Source organism: Misgurnus anguillicaudatus, chromosome 9 (assembly GCF_027580225.2).
Source record: "Misgurnus anguillicaudatus chromosome 9, ASM2758022v2, whole genome shotgun sequence".
NCBI classification, from domain to species: Eukaryota; Metazoa; Chordata; class Actinopteri; order Cypriniformes; family Cobitidae; genus Misgurnus; species Misgurnus anguillicaudatus.
Window position 1 is genome coordinate 17,849,211 of NC_073345.2, and position 21,558 is coordinate 17,870,768.

At 36.4% G+C, this 21,558-nt stretch overlaps 4 protein-coding genes across 6 annotated transcripts in view; 1 reads left to right on the forward strand and 3 right to left on the reverse strand.

Annotated features, from left to right (window-relative positions):
• pcxa (pyruvate carboxylase a) overlaps nucleotides 1–5,693 on the reverse strand; it is a 154,959-nt gene extending 149,266 nt beyond the window's left edge. Inside the window, exons 1-2 of the mRNA XM_073871229.1 lie at nucleotides 5,351–5,693; nucleotides 299–445 (exon numbers count right to left, since the gene is read on the reverse strand). Coding sequence (XP_073727330.1) covers nucleotides 299–445 — 147 coding nt within the window. The 5' untranslated portion in view covers nucleotides 5,351–5,693. The remainder of the gene's footprint in view (nucleotides 1–298; nucleotides 446–5,350) is intronic.
• Nucleotides 5,694–6,261: 568 nt separating this feature from the next.
• Nucleotides 6,262–9,915, reverse strand: calm3b (calmodulin 3b (phosphorylase kinase, delta)). Of its 2 annotated transcripts, XM_055180292.2 has the most exons (6): nucleotides 9,584–9,915; nucleotides 8,724–8,754; nucleotides 8,473–8,616; nucleotides 8,271–8,377; nucleotides 8,022–8,157; nucleotides 6,262–7,809 (listed from the first exon to the last, which is right to left on the reverse strand). In XM_055180292.2, exons 1-6 carry the CDS (start codon nucleotides 9,584–9,586, stop codon nucleotides 7,781–7,783), a joined length of 450 nt encoding a protein of 149 aa, XP_055036267.1. In that variant the 5' UTR covers nucleotides 9,587–9,915; the 3' UTR covers nucleotides 6,262–7,780. The 2 variants fall into 2 exon arrangements, with proteins under 2 accessions (XP_055036267.1, XP_055036266.1); XM_055180291.2 differs by lacking the exon at nucleotides 9,584–9,915 and having other exon boundaries at nucleotides 8,724–8,784.
• A 959-nt stretch (nucleotides 9,916–10,874) lies between these two features.
• Nucleotides 10,875–14,744, reverse strand: slc3a2b (solute carrier family 3 member 2b). The gene is made up of 9 exons (XM_055180714.2): nucleotides 14,611–14,744; nucleotides 13,648–13,879; nucleotides 13,345–13,532; nucleotides 12,866–13,039; nucleotides 12,513–12,607; nucleotides 12,272–12,411; nucleotides 11,726–12,038; nucleotides 11,594–11,644; nucleotides 10,875–11,497 (listed from the first exon to the last, which is right to left on the reverse strand). The coding sequence occupies exons 2-9, from the start codon at nucleotides 13,857–13,859 to the stop codon at nucleotides 11,153–11,155; spliced, it is 1,518 nt and encodes a 505-aa protein (XP_055036689.2). The 5' UTR covers nucleotides 13,860–13,879; nucleotides 14,611–14,744; the 3' UTR covers nucleotides 10,875–11,152.
• A 1,073-nt stretch (nucleotides 14,745–15,817) lies between these two features.
• banf1 (barrier to autointegration nuclear assembly factor 1) lies at nucleotides 15,818–20,065 on the forward strand. 2 transcript variants are annotated; one of them, XM_055180981.2, is made up of 3 exons: nucleotides 15,818–16,103; nucleotides 19,011–19,192; nucleotides 19,317–20,065. In XM_055180981.2, the coding sequence occupies exons 2-3, from the start codon at nucleotides 19,067–19,069 to the stop codon at nucleotides 19,461–19,463; spliced, it is 273 nt and encodes a 90-aa protein (XP_055036956.1). In that variant the 5' UTR covers nucleotides 15,818–16,103; nucleotides 19,011–19,066; the 3' UTR covers nucleotides 19,464–20,065. The 2 variants fall into 2 exon arrangements, with proteins under 2 accessions (XP_055036956.1, XP_055036955.1); XM_055180980.2 differs by lacking the exon at nucleotides 15,818–16,103 and adding an exon at nucleotides 18,524–18,684.
• The last annotated feature ends 1,493 nt before the right edge of the window (nucleotides 20,066–21,558 follow it).

Genomic DNA, 21,558 nt, shown 5'->3' on the forward strand with positions numbered 1-21,558 from the left:
TACTTATAAAGAATAAATGAAATAGTAAGGGGTATGATATGTGACCCCACCTCTGAAATCCAGACTAAAGTCGCATAATCTAATGAAATTAGGGGCATCAAAGTATATCATCAATCACTGATTTCACATGACCTTACTCAGTCATTATTAAAGATATCAATGTTATACTTTCACAGAATTTGTAGGATGATTTAATGTAGAAAACACAGTAACTTTAGCTGGGTTTTCACAGGCAGAGTCACAAATATACTCCACACCATGCACAATGCTCATATTTTTTTCCGTACACAGCCAATGACTCTCCTCTGTTGGCCACCATGACCTTTTTGATGGGTTTGTACTCCAGTGTCTGAGGTGAGGTGTGGGCGGAGCGGGTCATATACCACGCCCTCCTGATGGCCAACATGCCCAGGGCAGAGCGCTTTCCTCCTATATGTAGCAGCATCTACAGAGTAAAAGAGCAAAAAAGTGAACGGCTGCAGTGGTGATATCTATTGAGTGCATTTCTAAAGAAGAGAGACGTAATTACACCTGGCAATCTTTCAGAAACAAACTGAGCTACTGTTTCTGTAGTGATAAAGAGTCGTTCACTGACAGTACGGTATGTTGAGTCTCTGTGCTCTGTTTCTACTCAAGAGCTTTATTATAATCAGGTGGCAAAATGTTGTCTGTATAACTTTATGTGACCTTGTCTGTGAAATCCAGGACAAAGTCTCATAATCTAGTAATGAAATTAGGATAGAAAGTGGATGAATGGAAAAGATTGGTCAAACATTCATATGAAAGCATTCTTATATAGCAAAGCACGGATTTACGGCCTTAAAAAAATGCTCCATGTCAGAAACAAGACCGGTAATATAAACAGGGTCAACAACAAGAATGTGATCAGATTGCATTTCCTTTGGAAACAAATACAAAAGGCACCTGAAACAACAGCAGGACTCAGTGGGAGAACAGTGAAGGATCAGAGAGACAAGTCCTGTTATCTTGGTGTTGCTAGCACTATGCTGTACAGCTTAAGGTTGAGCTATATTAAAAACAATATTTGCTCATTTCCTAAAGAAAACATAGGTTTAAAACATAGGGGATATTGCAAAAGTCACGCTCAAAGGTCTATGCAAAGCATACATACCCTCACATACAAGGCCAAAGAAAAAAGTAGCAGCAAAACTACACTTTACTTAAGAAATAACATACAAAACTCCCTTTGGAGCCCACTAAAAGCGTCCCATTTCTCAACTGTTCTTCAGTTACTGAAAGGTTTGCCTGTTTTTTACTTAGTGCTCTCCTGAATAAGGACCGTTTCACTGCCAAAATAAAAACAATACAGTTACTATGTCCCGACTGAGAGAGGGAGAATGTGAGACTGTCACATGATCCCAGTCAAGGAGACAAAATCTGTTAACAATAGAAGTACATTTGTGTGATGTTGTAGGACTGTATAGAGAATCCCAGACAATAAAGTGGATGGGATTATCCATGTTTACTTAGACATGTTACACAGAGAGGTGAATGAGTGCGGCTATAACGATTATTTGATGGAGCCACTGTCGGTCTTGAGAGATTTACTTTAAACATTTAAAAAAAAAAAAAAGAAAAATCTATTATCCAAGTCTATAAAAAAGACAAATGCATAGACTCTGTGTTGGTGGCATCATGAGGACAAATCTTTGTAAGTCGCTTTGGATAAAAGTGTCTGCTAAATGCCTAAACGTAAAATCCTAAATGTTAAATCTTTCTTGCTTATTACAGTAATATAACATTCACAGACTATGTTTTCAAAACATTTCATATTACAACAAACAACAAATGAGCACACCAAATCAAGCTTAAAGGCATAGTCCATTTTCTTAAAAGAAAAATCCAAATAATTTACTCACCACCATGTCATCCAAAATGTTGATGTCTTTCTTTGTTCAGGCCAGAAGAAATTATGTTTTTTGAGGAAAACATTGCAGGATTTTTCTCAGTTTAATGGACTTTAATGGACACCAACACTTAACTCAACACGTAACAGTTTTTTTCAACAGAGTTTCAAAGGACTCTAAACGATCCCAAACGAGGCATAAGGGTCTTATCTAGCGAAACGATTGTCATTTTTGACAATAAAAATAACAAATATACACTTTTAAACCACAATTTCTCTTCTTCCCACGGTCCTGAAAGCGTCAGCGTGACCTCACGCAATACGTCATGACGTCAAGAGGTCACAGAGGACGAACGCGAAACTCCTTCCAGTGTATACAAGTGTGTTGAAAGAGGACCGATCCTACGTTGTTGTATGTCAACTGATACTAATTAATGTCTTTGTGTGAGTTTATTGTTTACAATGGTCCGCAAATGTGCGTTTTATAAAGTAACACGTGACCTCCCTACGTCACTACGCATTTACGTTAGGTCGCGCTGGACCGGACCTAGACGAAAAGTTGTGGTTTAAAAGAGCATTTTTTATTTTTCTTGTCAAAAATGACAATCATTTCGCTAGATAAGACCCTTATGCCTCGTTTGGGATTGTTTATAGTCCTTTGAAACTCTTAACTTAAACTGTTACGTGTTGAGTTAAGTGTTAAGTGTTGGTGTTCATTAAAGTCCATTAAAATGGAAAAAAAAAACATGCAATGTTTTCATCAAGAAACACAATTTCTTCTCGACTGAACAAAGAAAGACATCAACATTTTGGATGACATGGTGGTGAGTAAATTATCTGGATTTTTCTTTTAAGAAAATGGAGTATTCCTTTAAAATATGATTACAAGGACCATTCCTTGCCACTTTTAGCAACTCCCCCATGCTTGCTACCACGAATCTAATGATGACTAAGATCCCATAGATCAAGAGTCATCAGGTTTCTATGCATGTTCATAAGTGTCATATTATCTGACACCTGCTGCTTTTTATAAAGCAAAAACTCTCAGTCAAGGGTGAATGTCTGCTATGTTAACATACAAAGCATAAATCCAAGAACATTTTACAACTTTTTTATTGCGGCTACAACCAAGCACTGTAAAATGTCATGTACTCTTCCAACATGAGGTCAGAAAAAACTATAAATCACAATAATTATATAATCTTACAGGAAACTTTTTTGTATTTAAATTATAGTATGTCAACCTGCAGGACAATAAAACTGCTTAAAATTGTATTTGTCAACTACTAATTAAATTGACACTATGGAACCTGATACCTATACACTGTCAGAGGTTAAAAAAAAGCTGTAAATGGTACCCTTAGTTTAAAGAGACAGTCCACTTTTTTTGAAAATGAGATCATTTTCCAGCTCCTCCTGATTTCTACCGTTTTGGAATCCATTCAGCTGATCTCCGGGTCCGGCGGCACCCCCCAAAGCACAGCCCAGCACAATCCACCGAACCGGACCAGACCACCAGCATCACGCTCAAAAATAACCAAAGAGTTTCGACACTGTTCCCAATCAAAACTTAACATGTATGAAGACTGACGGAAAATCTAAAGCTGCGGGTTCTCTAGACAGACATGGCCAGGAACTATACTCTCATTCTGCCGTAATAATCATTGACTTTGCTGCCGTAACATGTCTGCTAATGAAAGTTACCAAGGGAACTATTTTCGGGCACTGCATAATATCATTGCGCCTGCTGCAGTCATGTTACGGCAGCAAAGTCCTTGATTATTACGCCAGAATGAGAGTATAGTTCCTAGCCATATCTGCCTAGAAAAAAATCTCAACTATTAATTTTCCGTCGGCCTTAGTACACGATGTACCTACAGAAAAGTCAAGTTTTAAATAGGAAAAATATTGAAACTCTTTGTTTATTGGTGATGCTAATGGTCTAATCAGATTCAATGAATTATGCTTAGCTATGCTAAAAGTGGTACCGCCAGACCCAGAGAACAGCTGAATGGATTCCAAAACAGTAAAAATCAAATGTTCAACTCTAGGGGAGCTGGAAAATGACCTTATTTTTTTTAAGTGGAGTGTCCCTTTAAGGTCCTAATATACCTTTAAGAAAACCTTAATTAAACCTTTTGAGGTACTAATATGTACCCTTTAGTTCTTTTTGAAAGGGTACTGGCCCAGTGATAGCTTTTATACCTTTATTTCTGAGAGTGTACTACATTCTTTTATAAAATATATCTTTCAACATTTAATGCACAAAATAACACAATAAAAGGCAACACATGTTCATTCAACTCTTCATATGCATGCTGTTATCACACAAAACTATAACATGAACTAAATCTGCCATCTTGCTACTTAGGTGCTAACGCTTAACAGATTACAAAGTGTCATTCAAAAAGGATAACAGGGCAATTTTAACAGGCATGTTTGAACACTCCTGAATAGGAACTTACAGGTCTGACTAAACAGGAATTTTCCTTTATAACTGAGGAACCATTTAAAATAAAAGAACAAATGCTACTAAAAACTAAAGCCAAACTTGCATTGAAGTGCTTTGAGTGCCACGTCAATCTAATGTGCAAAAACAAAGCCCTAAGAAAATGTGAAATATGTGACCCTATACTAAAATTGTGCATGTTTGACACACCCCTGGATTAAATAGCAGACAACTTACCGACCGTGACCTTACACCTAGTGAGCTGCGTATCTACACATGGTTATAAGCCCCATTAAAAGGAGTTCCTACACAGTTTTGAGACACTTATTGGTCAGAAATAGTTAAAGAGACAGAACATGCATGTATTCGCCACCTGTCAACTTGAACATGAACTTGCAATGAATGAAAAGGTTTTTATTGACAAATGCTGCGTTTTGATCGGATGTGCATCCATCAAAGGTTTTACGAGTATTTGCTTGAATAGTTTATACTAACTGTTAGGTCATTCAAATGAGCTAAATTATGTATTCGCCACTTGTCAACTTGAACATGAACTTGCAATGAATTAAAAGGTTTTTATTGACAAATGCTGCGTTTAAATCGGAAGTGCATCCATTAATGGTTTTACGAGTGTTTGGTTGCGTGGCGCTGAATAGTTTATACTAACTGTTAATTCAAATGAGCTAAATTAACCATGTTGGCAGTGATTCATCCATTTGGCACATGGGTTAGTAAGCACGAGTGAGCGTGTAGTGTTCTTTGGACGCATGCTGCACAAGTTCAAAAACATCGACTTACTATTACATTAATACTTCGTTAAGAAGCCATGACTGTCCGTTCAATGAGTGTTAGCTGGGTAACAGTTACACTTGTAAATATAATCAAGACTTCGTGCAGCTCAGCTATCGTTAGGAAAGCAACTTAACGTTAATCCCTTACCAGATATGATAAATATCATATGATACACGGCTTGCAACAAGAGCATTGCCGTTTCAACATCTGATTCACAGTCAAATGCAAAAATTCAGTCTTACCTTCCTCTTGCCTCACGATAGTTAGTTGTGGTCTGATGTCCAATCCTATCCCTCAAATAAACGCCAGGCGTTAAATGTGTAACTTTCTGTGAATGGTAAACCTACGCCACAAGCGTAGATACGCAATAATTAGATGTGTCAGGCCGTATTTAACGTTACATTAAATCGATTGGTGCGTCCAGATCGCTGGATGACGTTGAAGTTTGACCTTCCAGCGTGTAGACGCAAATAAGTTGCAGTTATTTAAAATCTTACTCCCCCTGGTACAAATTGTTTGCACCTTCTTCACTATTTGCTCGGTTTAATTTTCTTGAATCAGTAATCCACCCATCTGTGTATACTTCTAAACTATTGGCGCATGTTCTGAAACTGACATCCACCCTACGTCATCTGTCATTGATGTGATTGGTTATCGTTGAAATTGGTGGCACGCTATTCGTTCTGTCTACTGTCAATCAGCAAAAATTCCGCACCGGCGCGGCTATTGGACAAATACAAAAACCACGCAGTACTTGGGTGTTGTAGTCTCATTGCAAAGTTGATTTGTAGGCGGGACAATTCCTATCGCTTTTCATATGTGAACACCTCTATCAATCGTGTGCTTACACATCATAAAGTGTCAAAAATGTGCTCTAAATTACTTTTTATATGAATGTCCATGGTGTCATTTTTAAGTCTTTTTTTAACGTGGTGGTTGGCAGTCGTGTTGTGAAATATGATGGTTATCATTTTGACTAAACGTAAGCAAAATACAGGGCTATAATGATATAAAGGTCTAAATAAATGACAACAAACACAATATAACATTCAGTAAATGCGCTTTGCTGTACTTCTTAACTATATTTTTAATAAACCCATGCAGGTTTACAGTAATATAAGCAATGGCATTGTAAACAAAAAACAGGAGGTAATTTAGAAACAGAGGTCCAAGATGTTTATTTAGCAAGATAACCAAAAGTTCTGCAATGGAATGCATAACCTTTCATTTTTTCCTATATCACCTTATGGGCAGAGAAAGAGAGAAACAAAAAGAACCAAACAGTAAACTCAGATCTCAGGAAAAACAAAATACAATAAAGTAAAAAACCCACAACAGTAGAATAAATTAAACCTGGGGCAGATGATGCAATACTACCACCATTCTGTGACTCTACCATTAAGCGCTGTTTGTTTAACAATGATCTTTTGCATTTCCTAAAAAACTTGAAAGTCATTCAAAGCGCCTGTATTTGTAGATTTTACAGCAGCCGTTACTTCACCATCAGATAAATTCTAACTGGATGACAGGCATTACAACTAAATAACCCCGATTGCCAGTACATGGACCACAAAGAATATTTCATTGTTTTTATGAGAAATGAGTGTAAAATAAAAACAGGTGCTTTGATGTATACAAATATATAAATCAAACTGCCTGCAGGAAGAATCGGCACACAGCTTAAATTTGATTATCTTATACAGAAATGATCCACTGATGTGGTGGGACGCCAAGTGCAGCATCAAAATGTAAGACCATACAACTAATATACATCTTTAGTAAAAACTCCACACTGATAGAGCTCAAACCTCTAGACCTCTTTACATCAGTTTTGAACAAATAGGTGACATTTGCTTTGGGGTTGAAAATTTGCGAATGCCAAGCTGGAGGGAAGACCGAAGGCTTTCGCCCATGTTTTTCTATAGGATTATGAAAAATGTGGCAAAACAATGACAAATAATTGGTCCCCAATTAACCATTTCAATATTATTCTATCCAGGTTTGTCTATTTTTTTATTATCTTACATATTAGTAATGCGGTCCTTAAAGAACAAGCCCTATACCAAAACGTAAACTGTACTGCTTGGCTCCACTAAAATCCCACTACAAGCACTCGCTCAGACATACAGATCTACATTTACAACACAATCACACTACGACATGGAAGTTTGAGCCATTTTGTTATATAAAGCCCCTGATTATCCATGAATGGTTATTCACCATACAGTTCTAAGACCACTGAGCAGAGGTTGCATGAGAAACATGCAGTTAAAGGAGAACGAGCAAGTAAGAAAAAAGAGGCAAGCTGGGACAAAAAAGAACACAGAAACATGCCAAACATAAATAAAGCATGCATTGCTCTTGTCCATATAAGTATGTCACATAATTTTTAAAATATTGATACTTGTGTTACACTGCTGTTATTGTCACCATCATATATGCAAGATTTAAACTTTGTTGTGCATGTAAATATTTCTTTCAAATAAAACGAAACAAAAAAAATGTAGGGAAAGATTATGTCAATTATGTTTAAAATAAAAACAAGCAGAGGAGAGGAAAGGAGAGCCACACTAAATGAGGGGGTATAAGATTGGTTGTGAATGCTTGTTGAAAGTTGACAGTGAGGATGCTGCCCACTGTTTGGTCTGTTGTGCTCCTTTTGGTTTCCAGTTTTACTTTGCCGTCATCATCTGGACAAACTCTGAAAAGTAAAGCAAATTACTGAGGTACTCTGCATTCCTTTACATGTGTACATTTAGCGTAATATAAGCCGGTCACATTTTTCTTTCAATCCTCTTGCATAAACCTGGGGTTGTTCTAAACCTCATAAACCATAATCTCAGGACTTATTAAGGACACAAATGTATATCAGGGCCACCATATATCAACTTGAAATTAAAATGTAAAAAATACCTTCATAATTGACCTGGCCATCACCATCAATATCAGCCTCACGAATCATCTCATCCACTTCCTCATCTGTGAGCTTCTCTCCCAGATTTGTCATGACATGACGCAGCTCGGCTGCGCTGATATAACCATTGCCATCCTGTAAAGCATTAGTCACAGAGTAAGGAACACAGCCTTTCCACATTTTTATTTGCGATTTTATCGTATATCGCTATAAACAGGGTGATTTTAAAGTTTAGAAACTTTTTTTACCTTGTCAAAAACTCTGAACGCTTCTCTGATCTCCTCTTCGCTATCAGTGTCCTTCATTTTCCTGGCCATCATAGTAAGGAACTCTGGGAAATCAATCGTTCCATTGCCTGATTGGGAAATAATAAGATATTAAGATAATGAGAAATTCAACAACAACAGACCCATGCACATCAGTGTGTAGTATGTTTAACACATCCATTGCCGTCCGCATCAACTTCATTAATCATGTCCTGCAATTCTGCCTCTGTAGGATTTTGGCCCAAAGACCGCATGACTGTCCCCAACTCTTTGGTCGTGATTGTGCCATCACCGTCTTTATCGAACAGTGAGAAGGCTTCCTTGAATTCTTAAGAAAAAAGCAGAAAGAACAAATTATTAATTGCACATAGGAGCGAAATATAATTTCATGAAAATGTTAGTATAACATGAGGTTTGACGGGTCAAATAACATACCAGCAATCTGCTCTTCTGTTAGCTGATCGGCCTGCAAGTTGGTCATAAAAAGAAAACAGCAATTATTACAGAATTTTTAACATTTAATGTCAATCTTACGTTAGTCTACTTGATTTATAGCAAATTAAAAAGGTCTGGTAGCCTGTGCTTTACAAGTTTGATGATGTCATTCTTGACAACAACGCCCTATTTGCGGGTTCTTTTCAATGAGGAAATTACACATGGCAGTCAAAGTCATAAGTTTTACTTTGTCACAGACTTCTTCAGACATTGTCCATATTTGTTTAGAGACTGTTTTGTACAATGTAGGTTACAGTAAGTCATCATAGGCCATTTGAAGTGGGACATGTTTGTGATAAATACGAACAGGCTGTAATTACGTCACTTAATGAGAAATAATGACAAAAACGACATGCACTATTTTTGCACATTATTTTTTTGTTATATAATATAAATGAGGACGACATGTACACACTATGTAATGATGTTTTTTACGCCGCCGACTACTGACGCCAACATGAGGCAAGCTAGCAACAGGGAATCAGTCAGGGATGTGCTAGTATACCGCATTTCACTCCATGAAAACTCATTCCCGATAAAATCGCAGGAACAGTGTTAATTGTCACACGGCGAGTGAAACATTGTTATCCATTTTAAAAACATGAAAGCATACCATAAACCGTTTAAATAACGTTATGCCGAGAACTCGCGCGCTCTTTCACTAACGTTAAACTGACGGTTAGCTCGCGAAGAGCTAAGCTAACACTAGCCCATTCACATGCATCGGTTCACCACGGACGCTAAGACACTTTAATGAACATTTCACCTGCTAACATAAGACATAACAAATGTATACTTACCATTATATTTGATAGCGAAATGAGCTACTTTTACGCAAATAACAAAAACGGCTTGGTTTCCTCCCGTACGATTATCAAGCACCTTTTCCACTGTCTGCTGCTGACTGTGCGCCGAAATTTCAGTATCAATGCGCCTCAGAACTTCGGTCCAAAGTGGGACGACGCACTCCTTGACAACAAAGCTGTTTCTATGGTCTCCCTCCGCCAAGTTGCTCAAACGAATAAACTCGAACCCCCGCAGTTCAACCAGCCCGTTCTTGTTTCTAAAAAAATATATATTGTAAAGTGTTGCCTTGCGATTGTATTCTTTATTATGTGTAAACAATTTTAAGAGCCACAGCCTACAATCGTGGATTTTATGTTTGGATGGACGTCCGGAGAGTTTATATATAGAAGTCTGATGGCATTCGTCAGCTGACCTGGAAGATGTCTTTTGATTGGTTTACAGCCACCTGCAATGCGTCAGGGAGTCCTCGAACAGCGCAGTTCTTAAAGAGACAGATGCTTGGAGCTGGAAGGTGCTAGTGATGCACACGCTGTCGAAATTAGTACAGATACACATTTTGAGAGCCATTAATATGTTGATTTGTGGAATAAATGCACAAGTTAACAATCATGAGTTTTAAAAACACCCTGACCATGGTGCATAGCCTAAAACTAGAGTTTTGAACTTGTAGGAAGTTCCTGTAGCTCAAATGACCCTTGCATTAGCAGTATAAATAACAGTAGGTTCAATTCCAAAGAAAAACACTAGCTTGAATTAGAGTTCATCTGCCAAATTCCTTAATGTAAATTCTATACATCAGTGGAGAAATAAAATTTTTAGAAATATGTGTAAAGTTGGCTGGAGTATATATATATATATACTCTCAATTTGGCTTATAAATACAATATTTCCTATAATTTTATCAGTTGAAGAGCTTTGATTTCAAGGTGTATGCATGCAGTTACATTAGGTCTGTTTATGGATCTTATAAATACTTCAACATTTTCACCCATCACTCTTCAGCTTTAAGCCTATTTTTTCAGTAGCTCTTCGTGGATCGGTAATGGGTTAAAATAGCCAGGTGAGACTGAGCTCCCCATATGCATAATGAATTGTTCTAAATAAAGAACCCATCAGTTAAGTCACACGATATCTTGCTATTCTGGAGACAATGAAAGCTGCTCAATTTTACGGTGGCACATTTTAATAATTTAACCATGTCTCTGTTACATCTCATTATGTTGGCAACACTTATGAAAATACAAGAAGGAACCCCTATGAAGTGAATAAAAAGACAAACAACAATGATGCTCCATTTAGTTTATTGTCCACAGCTTTCATTTTCATGCACGTTTCCCCAGGACACAAAAGAAACACATAACATGGTTTCGGAGCAAATGTTCTGCGCAAACGTTGAACTAAAACCAAAAAATTAAAACAAATGAAAAACACTTCCTATGGAATGTATCTCAAACAAATGTAGTAGTCACGTAGTGCATGTAAAAATACAACCTTATGCTGTGAACCAGTGTTTTTGCATTACTAAAATGACAAATATTGTTTTTTATACAATAATTGCATCTTTAAAATTTGTGAGGAAACTTTAGCATTACACCCTGTCCTGCCTCCAACTTTAATTCTGCCAGGTCAAGAATCTCACCAGCAGCTGGCAGTGTTATAGTATTTAACACAACTGTAGCTTGCTCTGGAAGCTCAGCGTGCTTCAGCTGAAGAGTGACTGCTTCCTGTTTCCAGTTAAGAGCAATAAGGTAACGTTCATTCTGATCCCACAAACGCATGTAAGCTAGTGTATAGGTTGAGTTGAACAAAGGCACATATTCTCCATGTTTCAAGGAACGCTCCTTCATTCTTTTTTGACTCACTTCCTTGAAGAACGTATGCAAGGAACTCATTTTCTCCATCTTGGTCTGTAAACCACAACATGACAATGAAAATTAGTGTCAAACAAGCTCAGACATTAAAATGTGCAATTAAACACAGTCAGTGTACACAATGCTTCTTACCTCAGTCTCATTTGCATCTTTTAGCCATAGCATTGATGGATATCTGTTGGACTGTATAGAAAGACACAATTTTTAGGATTCAATTATAACTGGACCATACACCTAAATAATAATAATTTTAAAAACACTCACCCCTTCATCTTCCAGTCCAATTTCATCTCCATAATTAAACACTGGTGTACCAGGTAGTGTGAGCAGCAATAGTTGGTACAGCTTGACTTGGGCCAACCCCATCAGTGAAGCAAGGTGTCCACTGACACGGTCACCAATGTTCCAAGCCAGCGAGGTCTGATTGTAAGTGGAATTTAACTGCTCAACAGTCTCTGCAATTTCAAGAGCAGATTTCGACCGTAAAGCACCAGAGAGCAGCAGGTCCACACCAGTGCTGTTCAACAACTCAGCTATGTTATTAGGTGAGGACTTGTCCGTCACACCAATTAAGACCCTGATAGAAAAAAGCACATGTTAAATAAAACTTTTAAATGGAAACAAAACATTTAGGAGTTCCATGTAAAATTTATTTTTTACACAAGCATGGTGGATGGCACAATTAATTGCATTGGACAAGCTCAGTCTTTAATAACATGCTACCATTTGGCCTCACAAGAGCATTAATGCACAAATCTATTAATTTATAAAAAATAAAAAAGTAAAATTAGAAGACTGTCAAGTGCTCACTTTTTAGTTTTTTTCTCAGTCTGATTGCGGATAATGACACCGATATCATTCCAAGTGGACGGCACTTCAGTGGAAACCTCCTCAACACCATAAAACAGAAATCCATCCACACCGGTTTTCAACCAGTAGATCAGTGCAGACTACAAGAAAATAAGAACAACTTTTATAAAAAGGACACAAATTATGGTAAAAATTACAACTTTAAAGTATGTCAAGAAAGTTTGACCAGTTGAACTCATACCTTGACTTGTACTGCCACATCTGGGATACTGTCCTTGGTGAACCACGGTTTTTGTCCTTTATAGTTAGGAGTCAGGTCCAAAACCACAGAGATGCCTAAGAGAGTAAACATAAAAACACAGTTGTAGATTTACTAAAATATAGGTCTAAACCATGATACATACTGTAGCATAGCAGTTAAAACAACTACTACTGTAAAGTTCATCCATAACCTAAACTTGTTATAAAATTGCACTTGTGCCAGTGGGCTTAACAAAAATCTGTTTAGTGTAGGGACTTCTTTCAGTTTATACACATCCTAATGCATTCCATCCTGACTCACATAGTGAATACCAAATGCAAAGTATAGCTCACCTCTTTTGCTTGTTTCATTAATGACCAATTTAAAATGATCCAGAGTACCAGCCTCTGGGGAAATCTCATTCAGTTTCAGCTCTCCTGGAGTATCAGCAGAAGACACATGGATGGGGCCTATGACCAGACCCTTCACCTTTAACTGATCCAGCTCACCAATCTTTCCAACAATACCTGAAGGAAAGCAGTCAGAGTGAGATAAATACTTTGTCATGTCTTACATAAAGAGTTAACTGAAATAAATATTTCAGTTAAAGAACACACACACACCTGTAAATGTGTTATTCTCGTTAAATATTGACAACCATTGAGCATTTAAACATGTTCTTATCCATTAAAAATAAATAGGCAAACTAGTTTAGACCTGCATAAAACCCCCAAATTGACATATCCCAAAAATAAACGAACAGGCCCGCCCACCTTCATACAAGACCAGTTTTGGGTTGCTTTAATGTTAGGCACAGAGTTCTCCTCCCTACCTTCAAGGTCTGACTTCGTGAAGGCTTCAACATCTCCAATCTGGTACAACGGCCCTTCGTTCCACCAGTTCATTTCAGGAATGGGCTTGCATCGAGGAGCTTGAACAATGATGGCGATGGCACCGGCCAGCATGCCAATCCAACCAAGCCAAAACAGGATCAGAAGTGCCCAACGCATTTTTATCCACCTATGAAAGGAATATAGAATGTAACGTTATTTAAAGCATTTCAGTAACAAATCTATCAATATATTAAAGCACAAACGCCGAGATCTTAAGATGTTTAACAAAGAGCCTGTCATACCCTGGTGTTCCAGCTACTTTTATCAGTTCTTCTTTAGATAGACCAGTGAATTTAGTCTCTTCTTCTGGGATCTTTAATTTGACGCTCCCATTCTTCTCTACAGGTGAGATGACATCGTTATTTCCGGTTTCTGACACTGTCATGGGCTGCTTCTCCTGGTCCACCTCATTCAGCTCAACATCTTTCATGTCCACCTCTGTATCGTTGCTCATTTTGGCGACGTATGGAAATCCTGGAAATCAAACGAGAAAGCGCAGAAACACGTTCGTTACTGTTGTCACGACACGAGGCACATCACCAAAGCACATGCGCAGAACAGGCATAGAACACGCGTAACTCTAATTCATATTGCATCATCTGTGACATTAATGGTGTGTGTTCAGAACGCGGCGCGCCGTGACAGTTGTACCGATACATCGAAGGAAACACAAACACCTATTACACCCAATATTTAATCCGTTAAAATGTTTACCTCGGAGAGAAACAATCATTAATGTAGATTAAACCTTAAGCAAGTTACATTACCCGTAAACACTTCAACAAAATGCCGGGTGATGCGATGGCAGATCATCTGGACCACCATCACCGCATCTTATCAACAACTTAAATATAAATGTAAAAAAAATTAACAAAAAAACAACAACACATAAATGTTTGTTTTTTTATAACATTTTGATTGATAAGTCTTTCAATGAGGTCGTAATGTAGGTTGGTAACGTTAACACGACTGTAAACCGGATTAGTCCAGTTTAACAGCGCTCTATTCATGATAGCGGTCAGATTTCTTATCGAATTAAAACATGTTTAAAAGAAACAAATCTAAATCATCTAACGTAATTCAAGCAAATCTTTAAAAGAAGCAACGCGATCAGAAAGTCTACCTCCTGACCTCAAAAAATATCAAGGACATGCCTTTTTAAACACTAGGTAAAATTATTAAAAGGAAAATAAGGCCAAACTTACCAACAACACTGAGAAGTGATTAAACCGTCGTATTAAATGTTTTAAAATATACCCGTTGCTACTCACGTCGGTATCACAGTTCTTCTGAGAAGATGCGCTTTTATACGATCGTCTGTGCTGTATACGTAATGATATCCGCCCACATTTAAGGAGGTACAGCACAGCACACCCAGATAAAAATATGCGATAACAGACCTGTTTTTGCTAAAGGGAAATGTAGACATTGTAACTCAAAGAGTATGCAAGTACTAGGACATACGAACTCGTTGTTATGAATCACAAACATCAAAATGTAATTTCAGTGTTTCATCATTTATGCTAGTTTGCTCTCTAATTTAATTTACGAAGTTACGAATTTATTAATTTATTGAAGCGTTACTAATCTCTGCCCAAAATGCTTTTCCCACTTAAAATGTCTAAAAAATAAAAAAATCTATAATTATAATCATATGCAAATAATCATCACAATTTCATTATGATTTATTAGTCTTTAGGTCACCGTGGATCTTTTCATGAGAGGCCCGAAACAGTACCTGTATGCAAAAGTTTCTAAAAAGCTATTGACCTGATCACACCTTAAAAAAAAAACAGGCAGACAATCCAGTTTTGTGGCGTTTGACAGGATCCACCTTAAAACTTATAATGTTGCCTCAGCTGTCCCCCTCCCTGTTGTTTTTGTGCCTGTACAAGACCTCCATAAACATGTTTCGGGGCTTGAGGGTATTAAGTTCCTCTCCTGGAAAGAGCTTTATAAACAGCATAACACAATTACTAAGGTTCCTCAGTAAACTGTAAATAAAAAAGAATGTAGCTACACTTAAGTTTGCTTCTCTGTGACTAATATATATATATATATATATATATATATATATATATATATATATATATAACCGTGCTGTATGTATTATAGATGTGTTTTAATGCTAAGTATAAATTTATGTATTTTAAGCAGCTGAATAAAAATATTTTTAATTATAATTATGAGACTTCTGAATTTTACACTGTTCTAATAATTAAGTTTATGCTAATATACTAGATCTAGTGTGACAAAAAAAATGATTAATCTGTTAACCCTAAGTATGTGTTAAACTTGACAATGGCTCTGAAAAGAGACTCTGAAAAGAGCTCCTCCCTGCAGTCTCAAATATCATGTAAACACATCAGAGCACGTTGTGTCCCCTAATGCTCAATCTAAGAACACAAGATTCTGACTGGAGCGCATGCAAGGACAAAAAGTATAACTTCTTTAGATTTTGTGAACAACGGCTGATTATCATAAAAGAATGCATCATCTCAGCTTTCCTTAGTATGTGCTAATGAAATCAAAGACATGAAAGAAGAATTAAACTTGAGAACAAAGCATAACTTATGCCTTCTTTGATCATTTGATCAATAATCCTGGAGTGAAAAGCCAATCAACAAGTCTGACCATCAGATCAATGTAACTTGAGGAACCTATTTACATTCAACAAATCAAGTCATCAAAACCTAATGTAAGTGACTGATTTTATTATATGATAAGAGCTTTATCAACATTTTCGGTCTGACATCCCCTAATTCCTTTTCAAGCAATTTCTAACCCAGATCCCTGAATTGAAACAGAGGATGGTGAGCATAGCTTGGTGATCTAATAGTCCTGAAGAATAGTATTGTCACAAGAAACATTTATAATACTGTCTTGTTGGACCACCAACTCAACATCGTCAGTGGCGTTGGCAGTAGTGATAAGGCTACTTAGTTATTTTAATAAATAATAATTTACACTCTGTTATTATTGCATCTTGTTAATGTCCATAAAACTATGGTGTAAACAGAATGTATTGCTGTTTTCAACTGTTAATAGCGTATTTCTAAAATGCTGTAAATACTATTGTCACTTGTAAATATCATATCGCTATGAAAATATGTTATTTTCACTAACAGCATCTATTGCTATTTGCACTAACTGTAAATAGCTGCTGCCAACAAATATTTGATTGTCTGTCTTGTTATTTTTTTTTATTTTGCACAAAAATTGTTATGCAATATTATAAATAGTTAAACATGTCAATCACTTTCCTAGAGAATTCTGAAAGACCTATTAAAATATCAGAATAATACCAAGTCTGAACATGTGTTTTTAGACATTTAAAGATATTGTTTGAAACTGGAGTATTACACCGTGTTCCAAATTATTATGCACATCCCCTTTTTGTTTATTTTTCCATTACAGTCAGTAAGTTTAGAAATTGTATTTTGCCCTCAACACTTATATGACAGTGTGGATGTTGTTCTATACAAATGAAGTTGAGATGTTAAGAGATAATTTAGTACTTTGAAAAATATGCAAAATATGCTGATCCAAATTATTAAGCAAGTTGTAGTTCTCATACAATATGAGTATGTAAAAAGATCTTTTTAAAGACAAAAAGTGTGCATTATCTTTAAAAAGCAAATTTCTATAACAATTTATATTAGGTGGATCTAAACAGAATTGAACTATTATAAGATTTATGAGTGATTCGCAGTATACAGAACGATAAAGGCACAGTTAAGATGCAAACATGTATTTAAACCTGCTGGTGTCTCTGGAATCCCAAGAACTCCTTTAATATGGGATCCTTTGCATAAAGCTGTATTTCTACGAAAAATGTGGTGCATCATTATATGAAAGATCTGTGAGGTTGACTGCACTATAATTTGAAACATCAACTTAGGAATGCAATACTAGTGTCTTCAAGTGAAATAAAGCCAAACATGTATCCTTACAAGTTTAATGAATGGGAAAGTTAAAGTCATGTCAAAGATATGCTCTAATATTATTTATTACGTGACTTGACTAAGTACATTATTTATTTTACGTGTTAGTTTTTTGGACAATGTTTGTGTTGTTTCCATGCAGCACATTTGACAAATATCTGTTTTTGGATCATCACAATCCATTATATCATTATAAATTTGGTTAAAGTGCATTCTGCATAATAATTTGGAACAGCATATTTTGCATATTTTTTAAAAGTATTGAAGTATCTTTTGACATGTTTGTTTCATTTAAATAGAATAACATGAGTATTGAGAGTAAAACAAAATTTGAAAACATACTGGGGGAAAAAACAAAAATGGCATATGCATAATAATTTGGAATGTGGTGTACTTGTTGTATTATTCTATTAGTAGCAAGTATATCCTTAATGTACTCAATCATGTTTATTATATAGTTAGTTATAATATTAATCAAATAAGGAAATAAATGTGAATAACTCTGTAACTTCATGTACTCCATTCTAAACTATAATTATGCTTTTCTTGTTCTGTGCTTTTCAGTGTTTCTATTTCATGTAAAGCTGCTTTGGAACAATGAACAATTGAAAAGAGCTATATAAATAAAACTGAGTTGAATTGTTTTAGGTGGATCCTTGTATGTTTTCTGTAAATGTTATGGGATGAAAACCCACGCAAGTAAACTATTTTTAGTCATTTTGATTTCCTTTCATTTTACATGTATAAATAATTACTGTAAAAATCTTTCTAATATAATCAATTTGTATTATTTTGAAAGGATGGCAAATAGTAGAGAAAATTTTCTGTAGTAAAGCAGACTAAAATGAATTATTTTTCTTAATAATCTTTAAAAAAAGTCTTATAATTTAATTATAATATAATATAAGTCTTATATAATTCTATAAATTATTCATCTCATCTGCTTAGGGCGTATGTCTGCGGCCCAAGATGGTCAAATAGGTTTGAAGAAATGATTGATGGATTATTGTTTTGAATTTTTGCATAAAATTTTTTATATTCAAGCATCATCTTTAACCGTAAACACTGTTCTTTTTCTCTCTTTATGCAAATTTCTCTAAAACATTACGCAAAAAACATGTTTATCTCTGTATAACGTAAGTGTAAGATTCGGCAGGTGCCGCTAGAGGTCAGTGTAACTCTGAGCGCAGAGTCTTCAGACCGGAAGTGTCGCTGTTCTTTCTAAAGGCGGGATCAGGAAGCAGCGCTGTGTGGGTTATTTTTGGGCGCCTTGAGTCTCTGTGAACAGCGCGGCGTCTGTGGATGAAAACAAAATCTTTCAATGATTAAGTCAGGGTATGTTATAATATATGCAGTTTAATCCTCAATTTGTTTACTATTATGGAAAGCACTCATGCTAGTTTGTTACTGAGGTTTTATTTAAATTAATGAGTAATAATGGCCTGTGCCAGCGGCCGGTTTTTCACGCTCAGCGAGTAACTTAATTTGTCGAGTTATTCATTTCGTTTTAAAAATGTATGAGTTACTATTTTACACTTTTGGTACTGCAGTCTTTTGTGCTCATTTTCTTTTGATGAACATGTTCATTTACATAAGCATTGTGGTACCAATCACTGTTTTAAGGGCATTGTTTTATAATGTTTGTTTCTTTCATTTTAAAGCCACTGAAGAAAGACAATTTATCACATTTATTAGACCCTCCTAAAACAAATCAACAATGTCTTCGACATCACAAAAACACAAGGACTTCGTGGCAGAGCCCATGGGTGAGAAGACTGTGATGGCATTAGCAGGAATTGGTGAAGTTCTTGGAAAGAGATTGGAAGAAAAGGGCTTTGACAAGGTAGATATATAAGTTAGATAAACATATAAGCTAAGTTATGTTCTTTTGAGATGAATTAATGAAGTCACGTAAGTGAAACTGTTCATGATGAAAAATTTCTTTCACTTTCATTTTCTTTCCATAGGCGTATGTTGTTCTAGGACAGTTTCTGGTGCTGAGGAAAGATGAGGAGTTGTTTCGGGAATGGTTGAAGGATACATGTGGTGCAAATACCAAACAGCAAGGCGACTGTTATAGCTGCCTGAGAGAGTGGTGTGACTCTTTCTTGTAGTCAGTTGTTATTTGTCTTGTATTTTCATTTTTTCTTTATTCCCCTGGTATGTCGAATGCCTTTACCTCACTTGACCAGTTTGACTTTTTTGTATGCACCAATTTTAACATTTAGCCCAGAACTGTACGTTATCACTAGACTTTATATAGATGGGGACATTTGTAACATCACTGCTTTCCACACTGGCTATTTAGTTACCAGGGATTGGTTTTGTTCTTGAAACAAGATTTTAATTCAAATATGCGCATTGACAAAACAACATTTGTGTCATAATGTATTTCAGTTCAAAGGCTGTGTATCACCAGTCTGCATTCTCCAGTCTAAGCACATTGATAAACACCTTCATTGTAACCCTGACACTTCACAGATACACGTTACACCAGTCTTGTTTGTTAATGTGTTTAAAGGTTTTAATTGAATTTGGCCAAATTTTGCCACGATGCTAATGTGGTTTTAAAGGTTAATGTCTGCTAGTCACCATTATAATATGTATTTTCTTAAGGAAAGCATGGATAATGGTGTTAAATTCCTATATGTTGTATGATCTCAAACCCCCAAATTGTCTTTCGGTAAATGCCTTAATAAAACTGTTTTAACTGTGATTGTGTACCTAAACATGAGTCTATAATTTATTCTTCATGGCATCACTTTTTAACTGACATTGATTTATGTTTGCTGGTCTCAAATGTTTAAGGTGCCTCAAAGATGGTCTGTAAGAAATACTGATGAATATGTTACAGCTCTACAATGGCTTTTGAACTTCTTTGTTTGGCATTTTAACTATTGGAATAAAGTATCATAAATGTTATAAAATAGACTGTGGTATTTTGGATTAAAATGAATATTAAAGTTTCCAGTTTTATATTTGATATCCCTGGTTCTGTTAAAATAAAATAAAATTGTTTTTCAATATTTTACTATGTTCTTACCTCAACTTACATTAATTAATCCATACCTGTGTTTTGTCAATGCGTGCACTTAATCTTTGTGCAGTGTGTCGTGAGTGTGTTGGCATTTGGCCTGGCCCCGTTCGTTCCTTGGGATCCAAACAGGGATGAATTTATAAGCCACCAAACACTTATGATGGCACAAAACAAAACATGGCAATTTTTTAAGCTAATAAAAAATGAGAACTATTGTATGGTGGAAAAGCACTTAGGCCCTGTCCCAAATGGCGCACTTCATGTGGACTTTAGGTCTTGTGGCCTTAAATTGCGCGTTCTCGCTTAGTCTACGAGTCCGTAGGGTGTCCCATCTGTCATTTTTACGCTTTGAAGTGTGCTCATCAGCGCCTCCTTTGCCCCCTTGATGCTGTCTTCTCCGCGCACTTTGCCAACCCAGAAGTCCTTGCGAAAGGGCAATCAGACCAATCAGGCGACGGAAGGGAGCAGTTCACACCGACGGGCAACTTCTCTACCTATTTCCGGTGTGATGCTCGAGTCTGTCCCAAAATACAACTCCGGTGCACCCACGTGGACTCGCATCAAGGGTCCCTAAAGTCTTGGCGCAGTGATATTGACGGAAGTTCGAGTGAGAGTAGTCAGGAGTGATGATGTTACTGCCCGCCCTGGTCAAAGTGCTGCAAACTCTTCTGCCATACAATATAGTTCTCTTTTTTCGCTTAAAAAATCGCCATGTTTTATGTTGTGCCACCAGACTTACTCAAGTAACTACTCATGTAATGGTCTTTAAATAGTAAAAACACAAAAGTGGCTTCTACATTCATCCCTGTTTGGATTCTGGGGAGTGGGTGGGGCTGGGATAAATGCTAGCACATTCACGACCCGCAGTACAAAAATTAAGTGCATCCATTGAAAAAAGATAAGTATGTATTAATTTGTTTAAGTTAAGATAAGAACATATAAAAATATTGAAAAACAGTGGTGTTTTCCTTTAAAGGTGCAGTGTGTAATTTTTAGAAGAATCTCTTGACAGAAATGCAAAATAATATACAAAACTATATTATCAGGGGTTCCCTTACGTGGAAGTCGCTATTTTTTTAAACCATGTTTCTACAGAAGCCCTTAACGGACAAACATTTTTACTAAGTTGTCTCTGACGATGACATGTTTTTCCGGTGGCGGCTACCGTAGCT